Source organism: Globicephala melas, chromosome 12, assembly GCF_963455315.2.
Source record: "Globicephala melas chromosome 12, mGloMel1.2, whole genome shotgun sequence".
NCBI lineage: Eukaryota > Metazoa > Chordata > Mammalia > Artiodactyla > Delphinidae > Globicephala > Globicephala melas.
In genome coordinates this window covers 68,317,286-68,335,986 of record NC_083325.1, presented here as the reverse complement: position 1 = coordinate 68,335,986, position 18,701 = coordinate 68,317,286, and the positions used below count along the sequence as shown (strand labels likewise).

Here is an 18,701-nt window from a genome sequence, read left to right as displayed (position 1 = left end):
ATGGTATTTAACTTCCTAGTGGTTAGAATCTGTGCGTCTCAGAGGTTTAGCGTGTGGTCAGTAAGATCGGGGTGGTCAGTAAATAAACGGCAGCTTCCCTAATTGGTTGTGTGCCCACTGTGGGGGCAGCCTGGGAATGAGACGTGTACAAACTACCTTTAGGAAGAATTGACCTCAGTGGGAATCATCTTTGGAAGGGAAGTTTACAGCCATTCAACGTGGGGTTAAAACTATCTCCTAATGAGGCTTCGAGGAACCAGAGGGGCCTGAGAGGACTGGAAGTGGCAATGGGACCATCACCACCACAGAGTGACTCCGTGAGCATCTTCCCTGCTAACCCAAGAACACAAGAATATAGAGTTTGGAAGGTTTGGAGAAATGAAATAATGGCTGACTTGTGAATAATGACGAAAATATTTGATGATGTGACTCCCAGGGAAGCAATTATGGTTAACCCCTCGTTTGTTTGGCATTTTCAAGGATTGAACTGTCCCACATAACTGAATTTTCCAGACAACTAAAACTTTCCTATTTATGCGCCTTGAATGTTTTTAACCATGCTTGGTGGAAATGTTTCTGAAATAGATTATACAATTATCCTGCCTCCTTGAACAGAAGCTGCAAGAAATAACATTTCCTTTAGTTGCCTTTGACTGCAGGTCTGAGAAGACCTGATTAAATAGGTTTAAATAGTTAGGGCTTGTAATCATCTCACATAACAAGAAATCCAGAGCTGGGCAGTACCAGAGAATGATGAATTCTCAGCTCAGTGATGTCAGACTGACTTTCCAAAAGCTCATGGTCATGAGATGGTTGCACAGCTCCAAGTCCCAAGATCTCACGTGATAAGATCTAGGCAAGAATGAAATGGGGGCTTCTCCGTACATGTGTCTTTAATTAGAGAGGAAAATATTTCTCAGAAGACCCCTGGCCAACTTCCCCTCAGGTCCCATTGGCAGGACTGAGTCACATTTCTATACCTTGGTTTTATGGGAAGTCTGAGGGAGTGAATACCCAGCACTCTTCGACTATGGGGTGGGAGGAGGGCTCTGCCCGTAAAAAAGAAGGATGGAGAATGGCTGTTGGGTAAGCAACCAAGAGTGCTGGCCATATTACCGAGATTGGGAATGGATGTCACTATGTATGGTTACAGCTTGAGGGACAGTGGAGCTTTTTGCTCCTACACTGAATCACCCCAAACTCGGCTGCTTTTTGATTTCCTAAGTCTGCTTTTAGTTAGTATTCTCTCTCCTTGCTTTATGCCAGACTGCTAATTATCACTACTTGGTGTTAATGTCCCTTGCCCTAATCTTGCCATCATTAGATTTTTTTTTTTTTTCTGGAAAAACCATATGATCAAACTTGTTAGAACTATGCCTGAAATGTTGAGTGAGTATCTGGCAGCTGTCCTGTGGGTCAGATACACAGTGTGGCCTTTCTTTTGGCTGTTCAGTGTCACTTTTCCATTGTTGAGGTTTTGGGGGAAGTGAGCAGTTTTTAGAGAGTCTTATGAACTTAGATAAATCTAATGAAGTCTTCTTCTGGTGCAAGGATGAGCACATAGGGGCAGTTACGCTTGTTTACTAGAGAAGGTAAAACTGTCGGAACTTCAGCATGGTTTAGAGAGAGGCAGCAGAGTTTATCAGTGCGTTCAGCTCCCTCTCAAAGCTGCACGGAGGGTGGTTGCTTGGACAGCACCACCAGCTCTGGGACTGTGACCAGTGGAACCTGTTACTGCAGCCACTGTCCAGTATGAGGCAAGCTGGTGCAGAACTTAATTGTTCCTGCCTTCTGCCAGGGTGTCAGAGCCCCGTGAGTGACTCCTGTGAAATGCCCAGGTTGAGCAGAATTAGCAGTGTTTGGATGTGACTTGTTTCGACAAGTTCTTGAAGAAAGTAATGCTTCAGAAATGGTTATTGAAATTATACTGAACAGGTGGGGACCATGCCTTCTTTGACTCGAGAGCTGACCAAAATTCAGTCTCTGTATACAGAAAGAAGGAAATAGGAAGCAGTTGTGAACATTATACTGACAGCGAGTAACTGAACCAAATGGAATGGTTCTACTCTGGGAATCAAACCCGAGCTAGTAGACAGGTTGGGTTCTAAGGAAGCAAAGGTTAAAATGTTCAGATTTGACATGGCTGAGATGATGAGCCCAAACTGCTTAGAACCTTGGGAGTTCCATAAAGCAAGTTAGCTGTTTGAAGGCCCACCAGTCATTATTTTACTATGCATCAGAAAATCATGACTTAGCCTATAGGCAAAATCTGAAGTGTCAGAAACATTCGGGGATAAGGAAAACAAGTTTTAGTTTTTTTAAAATTTTGACTAATTGGTACCATTCAAATCATTCTTCTAAGAAAAATGCAAAGTATTTCTCATAAATCGTTTATTTATTCACTCCTTCTTATGCATAGAACATTTTTAAAGAAGCCATCCTTTTAGTGACTGCTGACTGGTCCAGGCAGGATATACCCTAGTTAAGCTGAGCAAGGTATTTATATTTTTCTAATTTTATTTTCTCATATGTGAATTAATATGTGGATTACCGACTTTACCTTTGAGGGACTCTGACCAGTCCTGCCCCCGCTACAGCCACTGTGCCCCCTGTAGCCACTGTGTTTGAATTTTAATATTGACTTCAAAAAAGCTTCCAGCAACTCATTTTCTAGAAAACAAAATAACAGGAACAAAAAATATAATGCATTTCAAAGCTCCAAAAAGCTGGTAGCTTGAGAATCATGAAGCCTATGGTATTATCTGTATTGCTGGGATACTGAAGGGTGACTGTTCTTACTTTGAATTTGTATATTATTGCCATTGAATTTTATTATTTGAAATTATTGCTGTTTTGAAGGGAAGCTTGCATGTTAAACACTTTTCACCAGTGCTATTGCTGTTGCTTTGGGGGTTCATCTGAATCTCATTTTAATGTGTGGAAACTTAGAAACATAGTTGAAATCAAAGGAAAGAATATGTGAATAGGCATTTTTCTAAAATTAATGAGAGGAAATGAAATGAGTGATCAGAAAAGAGATAAACAGTTTTAGAAAACGATATTTATTCAAAGTGACTGAAGACAGGACTTCCCTGGTGGTCCAGTGGCTAAGACTCCACTCTTCCATTCCAAGGGGTGAGGGTTCGATCCCCGGTCGGGGAAGTAAGATCCCACATGCCACGTGGGGCAGCCAAGAAAATGTAAAAAAAAAAAAAAGAAAAAACAAAAAACACCCAAAAAGACCGAAGACATTACAGATGAAGCTCTGTAAGATGAAGGGATTCCAAAGGGTTTTCTGAATGCAATGACTTATCATTTGAATTGCTCTGTTTTTCATGTTTTGTATTATTCCTATATGTTACCACATCTTTGCTTTGGCACAAATAGACATGTATTGAAACTGCATTGAGGCACTTGGAAAATGTGATTAAAGAGTGGACATTCAAAATCTTGCCACTTTTCTTTGGTCGTGGTGTGATTCATTTGTCAGAAACCCCCTGCAGCACTGAGTCAGAGTCAGATATACTTAGACGTCTAAGAGGCCTTACCAACTGGACAGTTTTTTAAGTTTGCTGCAAGCCTAACTTCCTTCAAGAAATCATTTTGGGTACTTAGTGGGCCTAATCCAAGTCAAATGTCGCCCTCACTGACATGGTGATACATGTATAACTATCTAGTATGTATTTTTCTGTCATGTATTTGCCTCATGGAGCCGAAAAGTTGAAGCCGATACCTCCTTCACAGGGGAGACCTTAGCTTACTAAATTGTAATTTTGACGTAGTGAGTGTGTTGTGAGCAGGTGATACCAGTAAACCCAAGAGCAGGTGGCAATGTGACCAGTAGAAGGAGCTTAGGATTTAAATCATAGGACTAGACTTGAGTCCTGTGTCTGCGTAGCTATGGCCTGAGCAAATTAATAAACCTCTCGGAGTCTGTTCATCTGTTAAATGCAGCTGGTAAAAATAATGTCTGCTTCAAGGAGTTATAAGTATCAAATCAGATAAAGTATATAAAGGTACTCTGCAAAGCTATAAAAGTCTATACACATTTTTCTTATTATTTTTTGTAAATTAATTAACGTGCCTGTTCTGTGTCCTTCAAGTAGGTAACATTTACAGAAATACATATTAATATGCCTTGAGGCATGTGCCATTGAAACAGTCTGCATTTTTAATGATGGTTTGCCTCAACTGAAAGCAGGAAGTCATTTTTTTAAATTATTTATTTGGCTGCGCCAGGTCTTAGTTGCAGCACACGGGATCTTCATTGCTACGTGTAGGATCTTTAGTTGCAGCATGCAGGATCCCTGGTGGTCCAGTGGTTAAGACTCCACGCTCCCAATGCAGGGTGCCCGGGTTCGCTCCCTGGTTGGGGAACTAGATCCCACATGCATGCCACAACTGAAGATCCCGCATGCCGCAACTAAAGGAAGTCATTTTATTTTTAAAAATTGAGTTAAAGGATCCCAAAATGAACAAATAAAGCACATAATACTTGTTAACAGCAAATATTAGAATCAGTCTATACTGCAACAGTAGACATATGTAGTCCCTGTTGCATTCCATTAAGGAGCTCCTACTGGTTTAGGAGATATGTATGGTAACACATATGGAAAAATGTAAAACTGCTGAGTATCAAAATTCACTGCTTGATTGGAAGTAAGTGATAACGTTTTTCTTTTTTCTGGTGGCCCAGTTGCCATATCCTATAAAAAAGAAAGATTATCACTTGCCCTCTTGATCCCCTTTCCAAATCCATTCTTTAAAGATGGTCTCCATCCCACCTCCTCCATCGAATTCTAGATGAGGAAGACAGTGCCTCACCTTTGAGGAGTTTCTGATATAATGGAGACTTAAAGCACATATACAACTAACTCCTCTGTGGAATAGTGGACAAGGTAAGTGCCACAGCAGGTCAGGTGGCTGGGGGTGGCCAGCTTCTGTCACCATTTCCTAGGCTTCCTTCAGCACCTGCACATCAGGCCTCATATTGGTTGAATTTTTATTTATGGGTGATTTGCCTCTCCTCCTAGATTGTAAACTCCATGAAGACAGGGAAGGCACCTTGTATTTCTTGGTCTCTCTCTCCATACCTTTTGCCTAAGCCTCAACCAGTACTTGTGGTTCAAATAGTCTTGTACCCAACATTCAGGTTTAGCCCCAAAAGTGTATTAAAAGGCATTTAAGCCCTAACTTTCTTTTCCTTTCCTCTGTCTTTGCAGTTGACCTGCCCCTGTTTTTTCCTCGAGACCAGCCGACTCTCACATTCCAGTCCGTCTATCACTTTACCAACAGTGGACAGCTTTATTCCCAGGCCCAGAAAAATTATCCATACAGCCCCAGATGGGACGGAAATGAAATGGCCAAAAGAGCAAAGTAAGTGAATCAATTGTTACTTCTTGCAAATAGAAACATTTTGTTTATCTAGTCCAGGAGTTGGGCAAGCTACTGCCTGGAGGCTAAATCCTGCCCTGTGCCTGTTTTTGTAAATAAAGTTTTATTGAAACAGCCACACCCATTTTTAAACTTATTTTCTATGGCTGCTTTCATGCAACCATAGCAGAATGAGTAGTTGAAACAGACCACATGTGGCCTGGAAAGCAAAAAATACTTGCTATTTGGCCCTTTATAGAAAAAGTTAGCCAACTCCTCATCTAGCCTCCTCAGGTAGATTGCCTTTTTTACTTTTTAAATGGATTATATGATTTTTCTGAAATCTACCTTTCTATTTATTTTATTTCTTTTTTTAAGATTTATTTATTTTTGGCTGCGTTGGGTCTTAGTTTCGGCGCACAGGCTCTTCGTTGTGGTGTGCGGGCTTCTCTAGAGTTGTGGCACGACGGTTTTCTCTTCTCTAGTTGTGGCACGCAGGCTCCAGGGTATGTGGCCTCTGTAGCTGTGGCAAGCAGGTTCCAGAGCACTTGGGCTCTGTAGTTTGCGGCACGCAGGCTCTCTAGTTGAGAAGCGCGAGTTCAGTAGTTGTGGCACACAGGTTTAGCTGCCCCGCGGCATGTGGGATGTTAGCTCCCTGACCAGGGATCCAACCCGCGTCCCCTGCATTGTAAGGCGGATTCTTCACCAGTGGACCACCGGGGAAGTCCCTCTACCTTTCTATTTAGATTAGAGAATAAGTACTAGGTAGAAATTGGAGTTAAGGAATAACTGGTGTCGATGAAGAAAATATTGGCAGCTACTTTCAGTTTTTTTTAATGGAAAACTTCAGCTGACAGTAAACAAATAGAATTTTTGCCTAGTAGTCAACACATGGATCCAGTACCTAGTTTTTCATATGGAACTATAATGTCTTTGAAGGAACAGAGTGAATTATATATCCCATTGCATCTCTGCAGCCATTACCCAAAGTAGGGCCTATGTCTTCTTTGATTGAATAAATGGCTACACAGATAGCTTAGGACTGTTAAAATCCTATGGAAGTAAGTTGGGAATTTGATAAAGGTTGAAGTTAGCTGGAGCTTGGAATTTAGAGATACAACTATTGCACATGAATCTCTCTGTAGAAAGCTTTCACCAGTCATATGGAATACGTAAGTGTAAATGCAGAGAGTGTTTTATAGGTAAGACTTTGGTATCTGGAACACCAGTCTTCACGAGCCATGGCCTTCCTAGATTGAAGCAACAGTGGATCAACACCATAGTTTCCAAAAGTAAATCATAAGAGTGGCAGGTGGTTATTACTGTATCACTCCGTACAGCCATGTGCTCACACCTGTGATCCCAGCTGAAGGATGATCAGATCCAAAGAATCACAGGAATGAAGAATATCAATTCAGCATCCTCTTTATTGCTCATCCAGTATTTACTGAGCATCTACCGTGATCCAGGCAATGTGCCCCTTGCTGGGGATACAATGATAAATAAATTAGAAATTGTCCATGTCTTCATGGAATTTATAGCCCAACAGGAGAGATCAAAGCCTTTATCATATCAAACGTGTGACGGTTTTAAAGTACCTACTAGTAAAACCTGGGCTTTCAGACCTAGAATGCTCTTGATTGGTAAGACTTCTTGCCCTTTCCTTCCCCTCCCTGGGTCCAATTTCCATCCTCAGGTACCCACTGGCATCTATATTTTCTGTAGTACAAGGCCTTCACTCATAGCAGGGTTGGGGCTCTTTTAAATGACAGAGTAGCTTTCTCTAGAAATCCAGACCTCCCCAGATTCACATGTGGAATCCAGAGCTGTTGTTACCTGAACCTTTAGTGTGCCCGTCCTCCCTGTATTCCTTTTTGTCTGTGATGCCCAAGTCTGAAATTCTATTTAAGGAAAATAACAAACATATGCAAATGTGACTAATAACAATGAGTAAGACTGACTTATCTTGAAATAAACTTGAAAAGGGGGATTATGATGTAAGCTTTACATCTGAGGGATTGCAGTTGTTTAATTCTCCGGGCTTTCCCTGTGTATACATAGGATCTGCCCTTAGAAGATGGGCTGTTATTTGTGGTATGTGCTGTGGAGTCTGAACCAGATGTGTTTTTGTGGTTTCCATGGCAAAGCTATCTCGGTGTGTGTGTGTGTGTCCGTGCGTCCATATACGCACACGCGCGCTTCTTAAGTAGACATTTTAGAATGTATGAATTGAGTCTTCAAGGAGTTGCAGACCACAAGCCTATGATTTCAGTATAGGAATATCGTAAGTGAAGCCTGTTTATCTTAACAGATTGGTTCAGAGTTGCAAGAGACATTTGCTTTACTTTACCAGCCTAAAGAAAACATCCGAAGTAATGTTAAAAAAAGTCTGCTTTCTACTGTAATGAAGATGGATCCATTTTAAATGTAATAAAAGAGAAAGCCAGCAGCTCATGCTAGGAAGAAGAAATAGTTTAAAAGCTCCTTCTTAAATTGACCTGAGTAACTTCCCTGAGCTGTGTCAGAAGGCCAGGTAATGGATAAGCACAACCAGAGAACTGTCCTGCAGTACAGACCAGAGTTTGGTGGAGAAGGTGGAGAGACAGGACAGAAAGAGAGAAAGGTCAGCTGCAGCATTCCTTACACCCCCTGCTGAAAATATTGTATGTATACAGTGCGTAAAAGGCTATAATTCACTTGGAGAGCTCTGCCCAGGACATAAACACTCTCACGGTTTATGAACAGCACTAGAGCCCTTTGAGTGGAGTCAGCTGTTTATTCCCTCCTGCAGAGCAAAATTCTAAGCATGTGAATTTAGAAAGGACACTTTCTGGCCAGGGCTCTTCCTATGACATGTACTTCTTGCTCGTGACTGTTCAGCAAATTCTGTCCTCACAAGTAAATTACCCTCTGCTAGGTGAGCACAGGCTTCAGGGTCATGTGTTCCCCAGTTCCTATCACAAGTTCTAATCTATAAGCTCTGTGGCCTTGGGCAGGGCTATAACCTTCCTGAACTTCATCGTGTAAAACAAGACTGTACTCCTCCCTACTGATGGGCTTGATATGAAGGGTCAGTCAGTGGGTGGACATGTGAAAGACCGTTGGGTTTAGCTTCTGCTTTGTCCCACGGTGCCTGTGCCCACTGCTCTCCTCCTGCTGTCCTTCTGCTCCTGCAGGTCTACCCTTCCTTCCACATTCTTCCTTATGGTTTTCCCATCCATGCTAACTTGCAGGCAGCTCGTTCCCCTCTTTCCAGTTTTGGTTGACTGTTGGTCATATACTGCTTTGAAATCTCTTTTGTATTATTCTTTGATTTTTTCACATCTTTGTATATATCTCATTTCCTTAATGGACCTGTGAGTCCTTTGAAGGCAAGGGTTTTGCATATATCTTTTAAAGATATTTATTGTCATGTAATTGACATACACTTATAATTTACGTACAATGAAGTGGACAGATTTAAGTGTATCTTTTTTAAAAACAATTATTTATTTATGGCTGCACTGGGTCTTAGTTGCAGCATGCGGGATCTTCATTGCGGCATGCGGGATCTTTTTTAGTTGCAGCAGGTGGGCTCACAGTTGCAGTATGCGGACTCTTAGTTGCAGCATGCATGTGGGATTTAGTTCCCCAACAAGGAATCGAACCCGGGCTCCTGCATTGGGAATGCAGAGTCTTACCCACTGGACCACCAGGGAAGTCCCTAAGTGTATCTTTTGGTGGAGTTTTGACAAAGTTACCTTCTACCCCTCTCCAATTAGTCTCCTCACCCCCAAGACAACGCTGTCTGATTTCTATCACCATGTCTTAGTTTTTCCTCTTCTAGATACTTCTAATAAATGGAATAATACAGATTGTACTCTTTTGTGTCTTTTATATTCAACATAATTATTTTAGAGTTATCTGTTATGGCATTCCTTTTTTTTTACTGCTGAGCAATATTTCATTATATGAATATACTATAATGTACTAATCCATTCATCTGCTAATTATATTTAGGTTGTTTCCAATTTGGGGATTTTTATGAATAGAGCTGGTATGAACTTTTATATAAGCTTTGTAATAGACATATGTTTTCAATTCTGTTGGTAGATACCTGGGAGTATGTGTATGATTAACTTTATAAGAAACTGACAACCTTTTTCGAAGTCCTACCAGTTTATACTCCCACCGGCAATATGCTGGGTTCCAGTTGTTCCATATCCTCTCCAACACTTGGTATTATCAGTCTTTTTAATTTTAGCTGTTCTATAGGGGATGAAGTGATGTGGCATTGTGTTTTTAATTTTGATTTCCTGATGATTAATGATGAGCATATTTTCATGTGCTTATTGGTATGTTTTCTTTTGTGAAGGGTCTGTTCAAATTTTGCCTATTTTTAATCAGGTTGTTGGTCTATTTATTATTGAGTTTTAAAAGTTCTTTATATATTTGTCAGAAATATGTGTTAGAGATATTTTCTCCTAATCTATGGCTTGCCTTTTCATATTCTTTGGTTTTTCAGTTTTATAATCTTTTATTATCAATAACAAACAGCTGCTTTAACGTCTTTGCCAGGCGGCTGTTAAAGGGTGGGTGGATGGACACCCCTTGACCCTAACAAGGAAAACTCAAATTAAGCCTTTACGTACAAGCAAATTTAGAGCTCTTTTAAGTGTCCAAAGCTATTAATTAGTTTAAGTGAGGCATTAAACTAATTCTGTATCAACATATTTGAATAACCAGGAACTAAAATGTTCAAATTTTTCTAGTACAAAAAAATTAAATTTGCTTTAGTTATAAAAGAGCTCTGTCAATATACACAAACTGTATACTTCAGACATTCACAAAAATGTGAGCAGAAGGCTTATCAAAAACACTGAATACAATTAGTTTTCAACAACCCCTGGTGGTCCACATCTACAAAGATACCCAGCCCAACCCAACCCACCCCCCTCCAACTCCCACCCCCACAGAAAAGCACATACTTACCAGAATTTTTAGCAAGTATGGTTTGGGAAAAATTTTTTTTTTTTTAAATGGCCCCCACGGCAAGTTATTTACAGTTTAATTGCCACTGTCAACTGATCTGGACCTTGACCGGGACTGGGACCTGGACCTGGACCTCTGGCGATCCACAGATGCTGGAGACTTAGATCTACTTGAAGAACCACGTCTCTGGCTCTTCTCAGGCACAGGAGACCTACTAACAGAACGGGACTTGCTCCGGCTCCGGATCCTGGACCGGCTCTAAGACTTGCGACTCCGGGAACGAGATCGGCTACGAGACCTCAAGGAACTCCTGGTCCGGGAATGAGACCTGCTTCGTGACCTACTGTGCCTTTTGCTGCCTTCAGTTAATTTGATTTTTCTCCCATTTATTTTTTTTCCAGAAAGCATTCTTTAAGTCACCATAAGAGGCAAACTCAACTACCCCTTCATTTAATTTAGGTCGATGTGCGTCTGCAAAGGTTACTTCCCCAGCTTGTCTCATGAAATCTTTGAGATCCCTTATTATTATTTCCCTAGGCTAGTCAAGCAGCAAACCATTAATCGGTCGGAGAAACCTTCATGACATATGCCCAACTGGCTCTTCACCACCCACTTGAAGGACACTACCCAATCGATGGAAGCCTTTAATCGCACAGCCCTCCCTATTAGCAGACTACTGGCGGATGCAGACATGTTCTACTCTTGTGTAGTTACCAAGGACCACTTTACTGCGATCAGGATTCCAACGACCACCTAATTTCGTATCTTTGAACTCTTTTTGACCAGGACCTCTTATTTGGAAGCGTTACAGGAAGACAGCTCTCAACTTAGGGATCAGATCACGTTATCAACGCTCTGGGATCACTGCAACCTGGCACTTCAAGGAAGTGCACCGATTACGTCTAGACCGACAAACACAGATCTAGAGGTGGCCAATTGATCACTGTAGGAGCTGACTGGCAAAGTCAACCAGGCCCAACCAAGAGTGACCGAGACAACAATTAGGATAACCCACAGGCTCTCCTCGTCATAAGGCCAACGACACAGATAGGCTGCCAGCTGACTCTTGAAGATAAATTCTCAACTATAAGCCGATTTTCTGTTCTTACAGGTGGAGCGTTTCGTCTATCATTTCGAGGTCTGCGACTACTAAAACGGTCTGAGTAGCGTCCTCTACCTCTTCCGCCTCGAGATTGAGCCCTAGCATGTTCAACTGTAACCCTTTCACTGCAGAGTTCTTTTCCATCAAGTCCATATACAGCATCATCTGCATTCCTGGCATCCTCAAATTCCACAAAACCAAAGCCTCTTTTCAGATCAATATCTCGTATTCGTCCATACCCCTTGAAGAATCTTTCACATCTTTCTCCCGGGCCGCTGGATTTAGCCTCCCGATGAATACTCGACAGCCACTCATGTCAGGCTAGTACTTCTTCGAATAAACTGCGCTCATTGGACGCCATCCTCCGCACAGAGAGCAGCCCTGACCACTCGCGATCTGAGCGGCCATGAAGAAGCCTCAATCCGAGAAACCTTTCCCTCAAAGTGAGCCACTCACCTACTGGACAGGATCTTTGGCAGCTGAGACCCAGAGAGGTCCGTAGTCTGTGACGGAGCCGGCAGCCTCCCCGCAGACCAGGACTCAACTCGTCTACGTCTCTCCACAACTCTTCATATTCTTAACAGTATCTTTTGATGAGCAGAAATTTTTTATTTTTAATTAAATCTATTTTATCAGTGTTTTAGTTTTTATTTATTTAATTTATTTATTTTTGGCTGCGTTGGGTCTTTGTTGCTGCGCACAGGCTTTCTGTAGTTGTGGTGAGCGGGGGCTACTCTTCATTGTGGTGCGTGGGCTTCTCATTGCGGTGGCTTCTCTTGTTGCAGAGCACGGGCTCTAGGCGCCCAGGCTTCAGGAGTTGTGGCTCGCTGGCTCTGGAGTGCAGGCTCAGTAGTTGTGGTGCACGGGCTTAGTTGCTCTGCTGCATGTGGGATCTTCCCGGACCAGGGCTTGAACCCGTGATGCCTGCATTGGCAGGCGGATTCTTAACCACTGCGCCACCAGGGAAGCCCTATCAGTGTTTTATTTTTATGTTAATATTTTTGTACCCTCTTAATTATTTACCTTCCACAGGGTCATGAAGAGATTCTCCTGTGTATTTCTCTAGGAGCTTTGGTTTTGGTTTGACATTTAGCTCTATGACCCATCTCAAATTAATTTGGGGATGTGGTATGAGGTAGAGACTAAAGTTAATTTTTTTGTTTATATATCTCCAGGTTAATTTAAGCAACATTTGTTGAAAAAAACCTTTCTTTCCCCATTGAATTACCTTCATGCCTTTGTAAAAATAAATAGACCAGGGCTTCCCTGGTGGCGCAGTGGTTGAGAGTCCGCCTGCCGATGCAGGGTACATGGGTTCGTACCCCGGTCCGGGAAGATCCCACATGCCGCGGAGCGGCTGGGCCCATGAGCCATGGCCGCTGGGCCTGCGCGTCCGGAGCCTGTGCTCCGCAACAGGAGAGGCTACAACAGTGAGAGGCCCGCGTACCGCAAAAATAAATAAATAAATAAATAGGCCATATATGAGTGGGTCTGTTTCTGGATATTCTATTTCATCTATCTGTTTTTCTGTTTATATACCAATACCAATGGTTCTTAGAATCAGGAAATGTAAATTCTCCAACTTTATTATTTTTAAAGATTGTTTTGGCTGTCCTAGGTCCTTTTCTTTTCTGTATACGTTTTAGAATCAGTTTGCCACTTCCAACCCCAACCTGCAAAAGAAAAGCCTCCTGAGATTTTGATTGGGATGGCATTGAATCTGTAGGTCAACAAGGGAAGAATCGACATTTTAACAATACCAAATTCTTCCTATCAGTAAACATGGTTTTATTTAGATCTTCTGTAATTTACCTCAGAAATGTCTTAAGATTTCAGTGTAGAAGTCTTGGATATTTTTTAATGTTTTTGCTTTTATTGTGAATGATAGCTTTTCAGATTTTATTTTCCAGTTGTTGCTAGTATATAGAAATAGAAATGATTTTTCTATATTGACCTTGTGTACTGTGACATTGCTAAATTTACAATCCTACTAAGTTCTAGTAGCTTTTTTATAGATTTCTTAGAATTTTTTACATAAATAGTCATATCATCTGTTAACAGCTTTACTTCTTTCTTTCTAGTGTTTAAATCTTTACATTTTTTAGTTTCTTTTTTTTTTTTTTTTTAACCTACTTGCACTGACTGGGACCTCTAGTCCAGTGTTGTACACAAGTGCTGTGAGCAGACATCTGGCCTTATATTTCCACATTAAAATTGATGTTAGCAGTAGGTTTTACATAGATGTCTTTAGCAGATTGAAGAACTTCCCTTATATTCCTACTTTGCTAAGAGTTTTTATCATGAGTGAGTGTTGAATTCTGTAGAATGCTTTTTCTGCCTCTATTGACATGATCCTGTGGCTTTTCTTCTTCTATTAGAGTGGTGAATTACGATAATTAGGTTTTGACTGTTAGACCAACCTTGCATTCCAGGGATAAATAAACCCTTCTGAGTCATGATATTTTATTCTTTTTTATATTATTAGATTTGATTTGCTAAAATTATGTTAAAAGTTTTACATCTGTGTTCATGGATGATACTAGTCTGAAATTTCCTTTCTTGTGTTGTCCTTGTTAGACTTTGATAATAGCACTACACTGGCTTCATAAAAGGAATTGGCAAGTTTTCCTTCCTTATCTGTTTTCTGAAAGAGTTTATGTAGGTTTGGCATTATTCTTTTCTAAATGTTTGGTAGAGTTTATTTGTGGGGAAAAAAATTCAATGTCTATACTAAATATAGGGATATTCAGATTTTTAAAAATTTCTTCCTGTGTTAGTTGTAGCAAGTTGTGGGGTTTTTTTAAGAAATTTATCCATCATATTTAAGTTGTTGAATGGATTGCCATAGAATTGTTTATGGTATTGTCTTATTTTCCTTTTAATATCTATGGGGGCTATAGTGATATAACTTCTTTTATTCCTTACAGTGAAAATTTGTATCTTTTTCCTCTCCCTTTTTTTTTAAAAACAGTCTACCTAGGGGTTTATCAATTTTTCTGATCTTCTCAAAGAAACAAGCTTTTACTTTGTTGATTTTATCCATGGTTTGTTTTCCATTTTATTAATCTATGCTTTTATCTTTATTATTTCCTTCAATTTATTTTCAGTTTAATTTCTTTTTCAATTTTTTCAAAATAGAAACTTAGATCATTGATTTTAATCCTTTCTTTCTTTTTTTTTTTTTTTTGTGGTACGTGGGCCTCTCACTGTTGTGGCCTCTCCCATTGCGGAGCACAGGCTCCAGACGCGCAGGCTCAGCGGTCATGGCTCATGGGCCCAGACGCTCTGCGGCATGTGGGATCTTCCCGGACCGGGGCACAAACCCATGTACCCTGCATCGGCAGGTGGACTCTCAACCACTGCGCCACCAGGGAAACCCCTTTTCTTCTTTTTTAATATAAGCCTTTAAAGGTATAAATTTCTCTCTAAAGTTTGCTTTAGTTGTATCCCACAAAATTTGATATTTTTTTTATTTTTATACAGCAGGTTCTTAGTAGCCATCCATTTTATACCCATCAGTGTATACATGTCAATCCCAATCTCCCAATTCATCCCACCACCACCACCACCCCCCCACCGCTTTCCCCCCTTGGTGTCCATACGTTTGTTCTCTACATCTGTGTCTCTATTTCTGCCCTGCAAACCAGTTCATCTGTACCATTTTTCTAGGTTCCACATATATGCGTTAATATACGATATTTGTTTTTCTCTTTCTGACTTACTTCACTCTGTATGACAGTCTCTAGATCCATCCACATCTCAGCAAATGACCCAATTTCGTTTCTTTTTATGGCTGAGTAATATTCCATCGTATATATGTACCACATCTTCTTTATCCATTTGTCCATCAATGGGCATTTAGGTTTCTTCCATAACCTGGCTATTGTAAATAATGCTGCAGTGAACATTGGGGTGCATGTATCTTTTTGAATTATGGTTTTCTCTGGGTATATGCCCAGTAGTGGGATTTCTGGGTCATATGGTAGTTCTATTTTTAGATTTTTAAGGAACCTCCATACTGTTCTCCATAGTGGCTGTATCAATTTACATTCCCACCAACAGTGCAAGAGGGTTCCCTTTTCTCCACACTCTCTCCAGCATTTGTCGTTTGTAGATTTTCTGATGATGCCCATTCTAACTGGTGTGAGGTGATACCTCATTGTAGTTTTGATTTGCATTTCTCTAATAATTAGTGATGTTGAGCAGCTTTTCATGTGCTTCTTGGCGATCTGTATGTCTTTTCCATTATCATTTTGTTAGAAAAAATTTTTAATTTCCTTTGTGATTTCTTTTTGAACCATGAGTTATTTTTAATTGTGCTGCTTGAATTTCAAGTGTTTGGGGATTTTTCTAGATGCTTTATTGTTACTGATGTTTAATTTCTGTTTTGGTCAGAGATTATAATCTGTGTGATTTTAATCCTTTGAAATTTGTTGAGACTTGTTTTATGGCCCAACATATAGTCCATCTTGATATAGTTCATGTGAACTTGAAAAGAATGTGTGTCCTGCAGTTCTGAGATATAGTGTTCTATATACTTATTAAGTCAAATTACTTGTTAGTGTTGTTCAAATCTTCTATATCCTTACTATTATTTTTTGTGTTTATTATTATAACAGTTACTGAAAGGAGGTGGTAAAATTTCCACCTATGATTTTGTATTTGTCTATTTCTCCTTTTAGTTCTGTCATTTTTTGCTTTTTGCATTTTGAAGTTTTGTTATTTAAGTACATACATATTTGGAATTGTTATGTCTTCTTGATAAATTGGCCATTCTATCATTATGAAATGATTCTCGGTATTTCTGATAACACTACTTCACTTGAATTCTGCTTTGTCTGATATTAATATAGTTACACCAGCTTTCTTTTTCTTTTTTAATTTTTATTTTTTAACATCTATATTGGAGTGTAATTGCTTTACAGTGGTGTGTTAGTTTCTGCTTTACAACAAAGTGAATCAGCTATACATATACATATATCCCCATAGCTCCTCCCTCTTGCGTCTCCCGCCCACCCTCCCTATCCCACCCCTCTAGGTGGTCACAAAGCACCCAGCTGATCTCCCTGTGCTATGCGGCTGCTTCCCACTAGCTATCTATTTTGGTAGTATACATAAGTCCATGCCACTCTGTCACTTCGTCCCATCTTACCCTTCCCCCTCCCCGTGTCCTCAAGTCCATTCTCTACATCTGCGTCTTCATTCCTGCTTTCTTGTGCCTATTTTTTGCTTGGTATATCTTTTTTCATCCTTTTGCTTTCATCATATGTGTGCCTTTATATGTCAAGGAAACCTTTTGTAACTTGGTTTTTTAAATCTAGTCTGATAATCTCTGCCTTTTAATTGGAGTATTTCATTCATTTATATTTCATATAATTAATGAGCTGGTTGGGTATAAGTCTATCTTCTTACTATTTGTTGTTTAATTTCCCCTGTTCTTTATCCCTTTGTTCTTCCCTTCCAAATCTTCCATTTGATTTATCTGAGTATTTTTTAGTATACCATTCTCTCTTATATTCGTCTTTTAGTTATAGCTCTGTGTATCATATTTTAGTTATTAGCACACTAAAATATATTCTTAATTTATCTCAGTCTACCATGAATTAATATTACAACAGTTCAAGTATAATGTAGAAGCCTAAAACAATGTAATTCTCTTGTGCTATTATATTCAGATGTTTCACTTCTTCATATATTATGAATCCCACAATACATTGTTATTACTTTGGCTTTTAATAGTCAGTTGACTTCTAAAGAATTTTAGAAAAGAAAGAAAAATTATGCTCCATTTTATTCTGGCTTTCTGCACATCCACACCCAGGCAGATAGATAAAGTTTCCCATTCTCTTTACCACTTGTCTGAGCCTCCCTCCTCAGAGGCCTGGCATTTGAGTAACATAAATACAGAGAGGAAATGCATGTGGCAGTTAAGAGCACTGACCCTAAAGTCAAGAGAGAGTTGGGTTTAAACCTGTCTCTGCTATCACTAGCTGTGTGACTTTAGGCAAATTCATAGTCTGAATCTGTCTCCTTATCTATAAAATAGTGAAGCTAGTTTAGAATATCAAATGGGGTGTGTGATTTTCTATTGTTGATTCCGCAAATTTTATATCTTAAAACAGCACAAATTATTATCTCACACTCTCTGTGGATCCAACACAACTTTCCTGGCTTCTCTGTTTAGGGTCCCAAAAGACTAAAATCAAAGTGTTGACTGGGGCCATTACCACATCGGAGGCCCAGGGCCTCTTCCAAGCTCATTCAGGTTGTTGGCAGAGTTCAGATCCTTGTGGTTGTAAGACTGAGGTCCCTGCTTCCTTGCTGGCTGTCAGGTGGAGGCCATTCCCTGCCACGTGGGCCCCTCCATCATCAGGCTTGCAGTAGTACATCAAACACTCATGTTTCCAATTTCTGACTTCTGTGTTACTGACATCTAGTCTCTGATTTAAAGGGTTCATTTGATTAGGTCAGGCCTACCAGTTAATCTCCCTTCCTTAAAGTCATCCATTGGTTCCATGTAACATAACCCACTTACAGGAATGAAATTCGTCATTTTTCAGTCCTGGGGATTATACAGGGAGTGTACACCAGGGGCTGAGGAATCTTAGGAGCTATCTTAGAATTCTGCCTACTACACAGGGTAATGTAGGTGAATTGTCCAGCATAGGATCTGTCATATCATAAGCATTCAGTAAATGTTAGAATTCAGCGTCATCATACCTGGAGGAAAAACAGAGATTTTTAATTAAAAGATGGTGGAGTCAGCATTGCTAGCTTCGCATGCAACCGAGTAAACAGTCCCTCAAACCTCAGTGACTTGGCCAGAGATTCTTAAGTTCTAGGCTGCTCCGTCCATGGCTGCTGTCCCCTATGGTTGTGTCTTCTTGGTGCCAGTACAGCCAGTTTGAAAGGTGGAAAACCTCCATCCTTCAACTGTATAATCTACATAAAACCAACTATCACTTAAAAAAAAAACCTGAACCCTCTCGTTACCTACCTTGGTATCTTATACATAGCTTTAGCTCTGTCTAAATGAATGAATCAGATAATTTTTTATAATCCTTTCTAGTTTGATAAATCTGTGAATAAGTGGAGTGAGTTTTCCCTGAGTTTCATTGTATAAAGCATTAGGTTGATCCTAGGGGCCTGAGTATGTTCTCAGAGCAGCATTGAACCCTAAAACCACCTACTGCAGTGGCTTGTCACGCATTAAATCCATTATATAAATGGAATATTTCGAAAAATAGCTTCTCGG

At 40.2% G+C, this 18,701-nt stretch overlaps 1 protein-coding gene and 1 pseudogene across 3 annotated transcripts in view; one reads left to right on the top strand and one right to left on the bottom strand.

Annotated features, from left to right (window-relative positions):
* BABAM2 (BRISC and BRCA1 A complex member 2) overlaps nt 1-18,701 on the top strand; it is a 434,423-nt gene that overhangs the window by 387,550 nt on the left and 28,172 nt on the right. For all 3 annotated transcript variants that reach the window (XM_030858076.3, XM_030858078.2, XM_030858079.3), the window contains exon 11: nt 5,223-5,376. In XM_030858076.3, coding sequence (XP_030713936.1) covers nt 5,223-5,376 — 154 coding nt within the window. The remainder of the gene's footprint in view (nt 1-5,222; nt 5,377-18,701) is intronic.
* On the bottom strand, nt 10,867-12,004 carry LOC132598232 (serine/arginine-rich splicing factor 5 pseudogene; annotated as a pseudogene).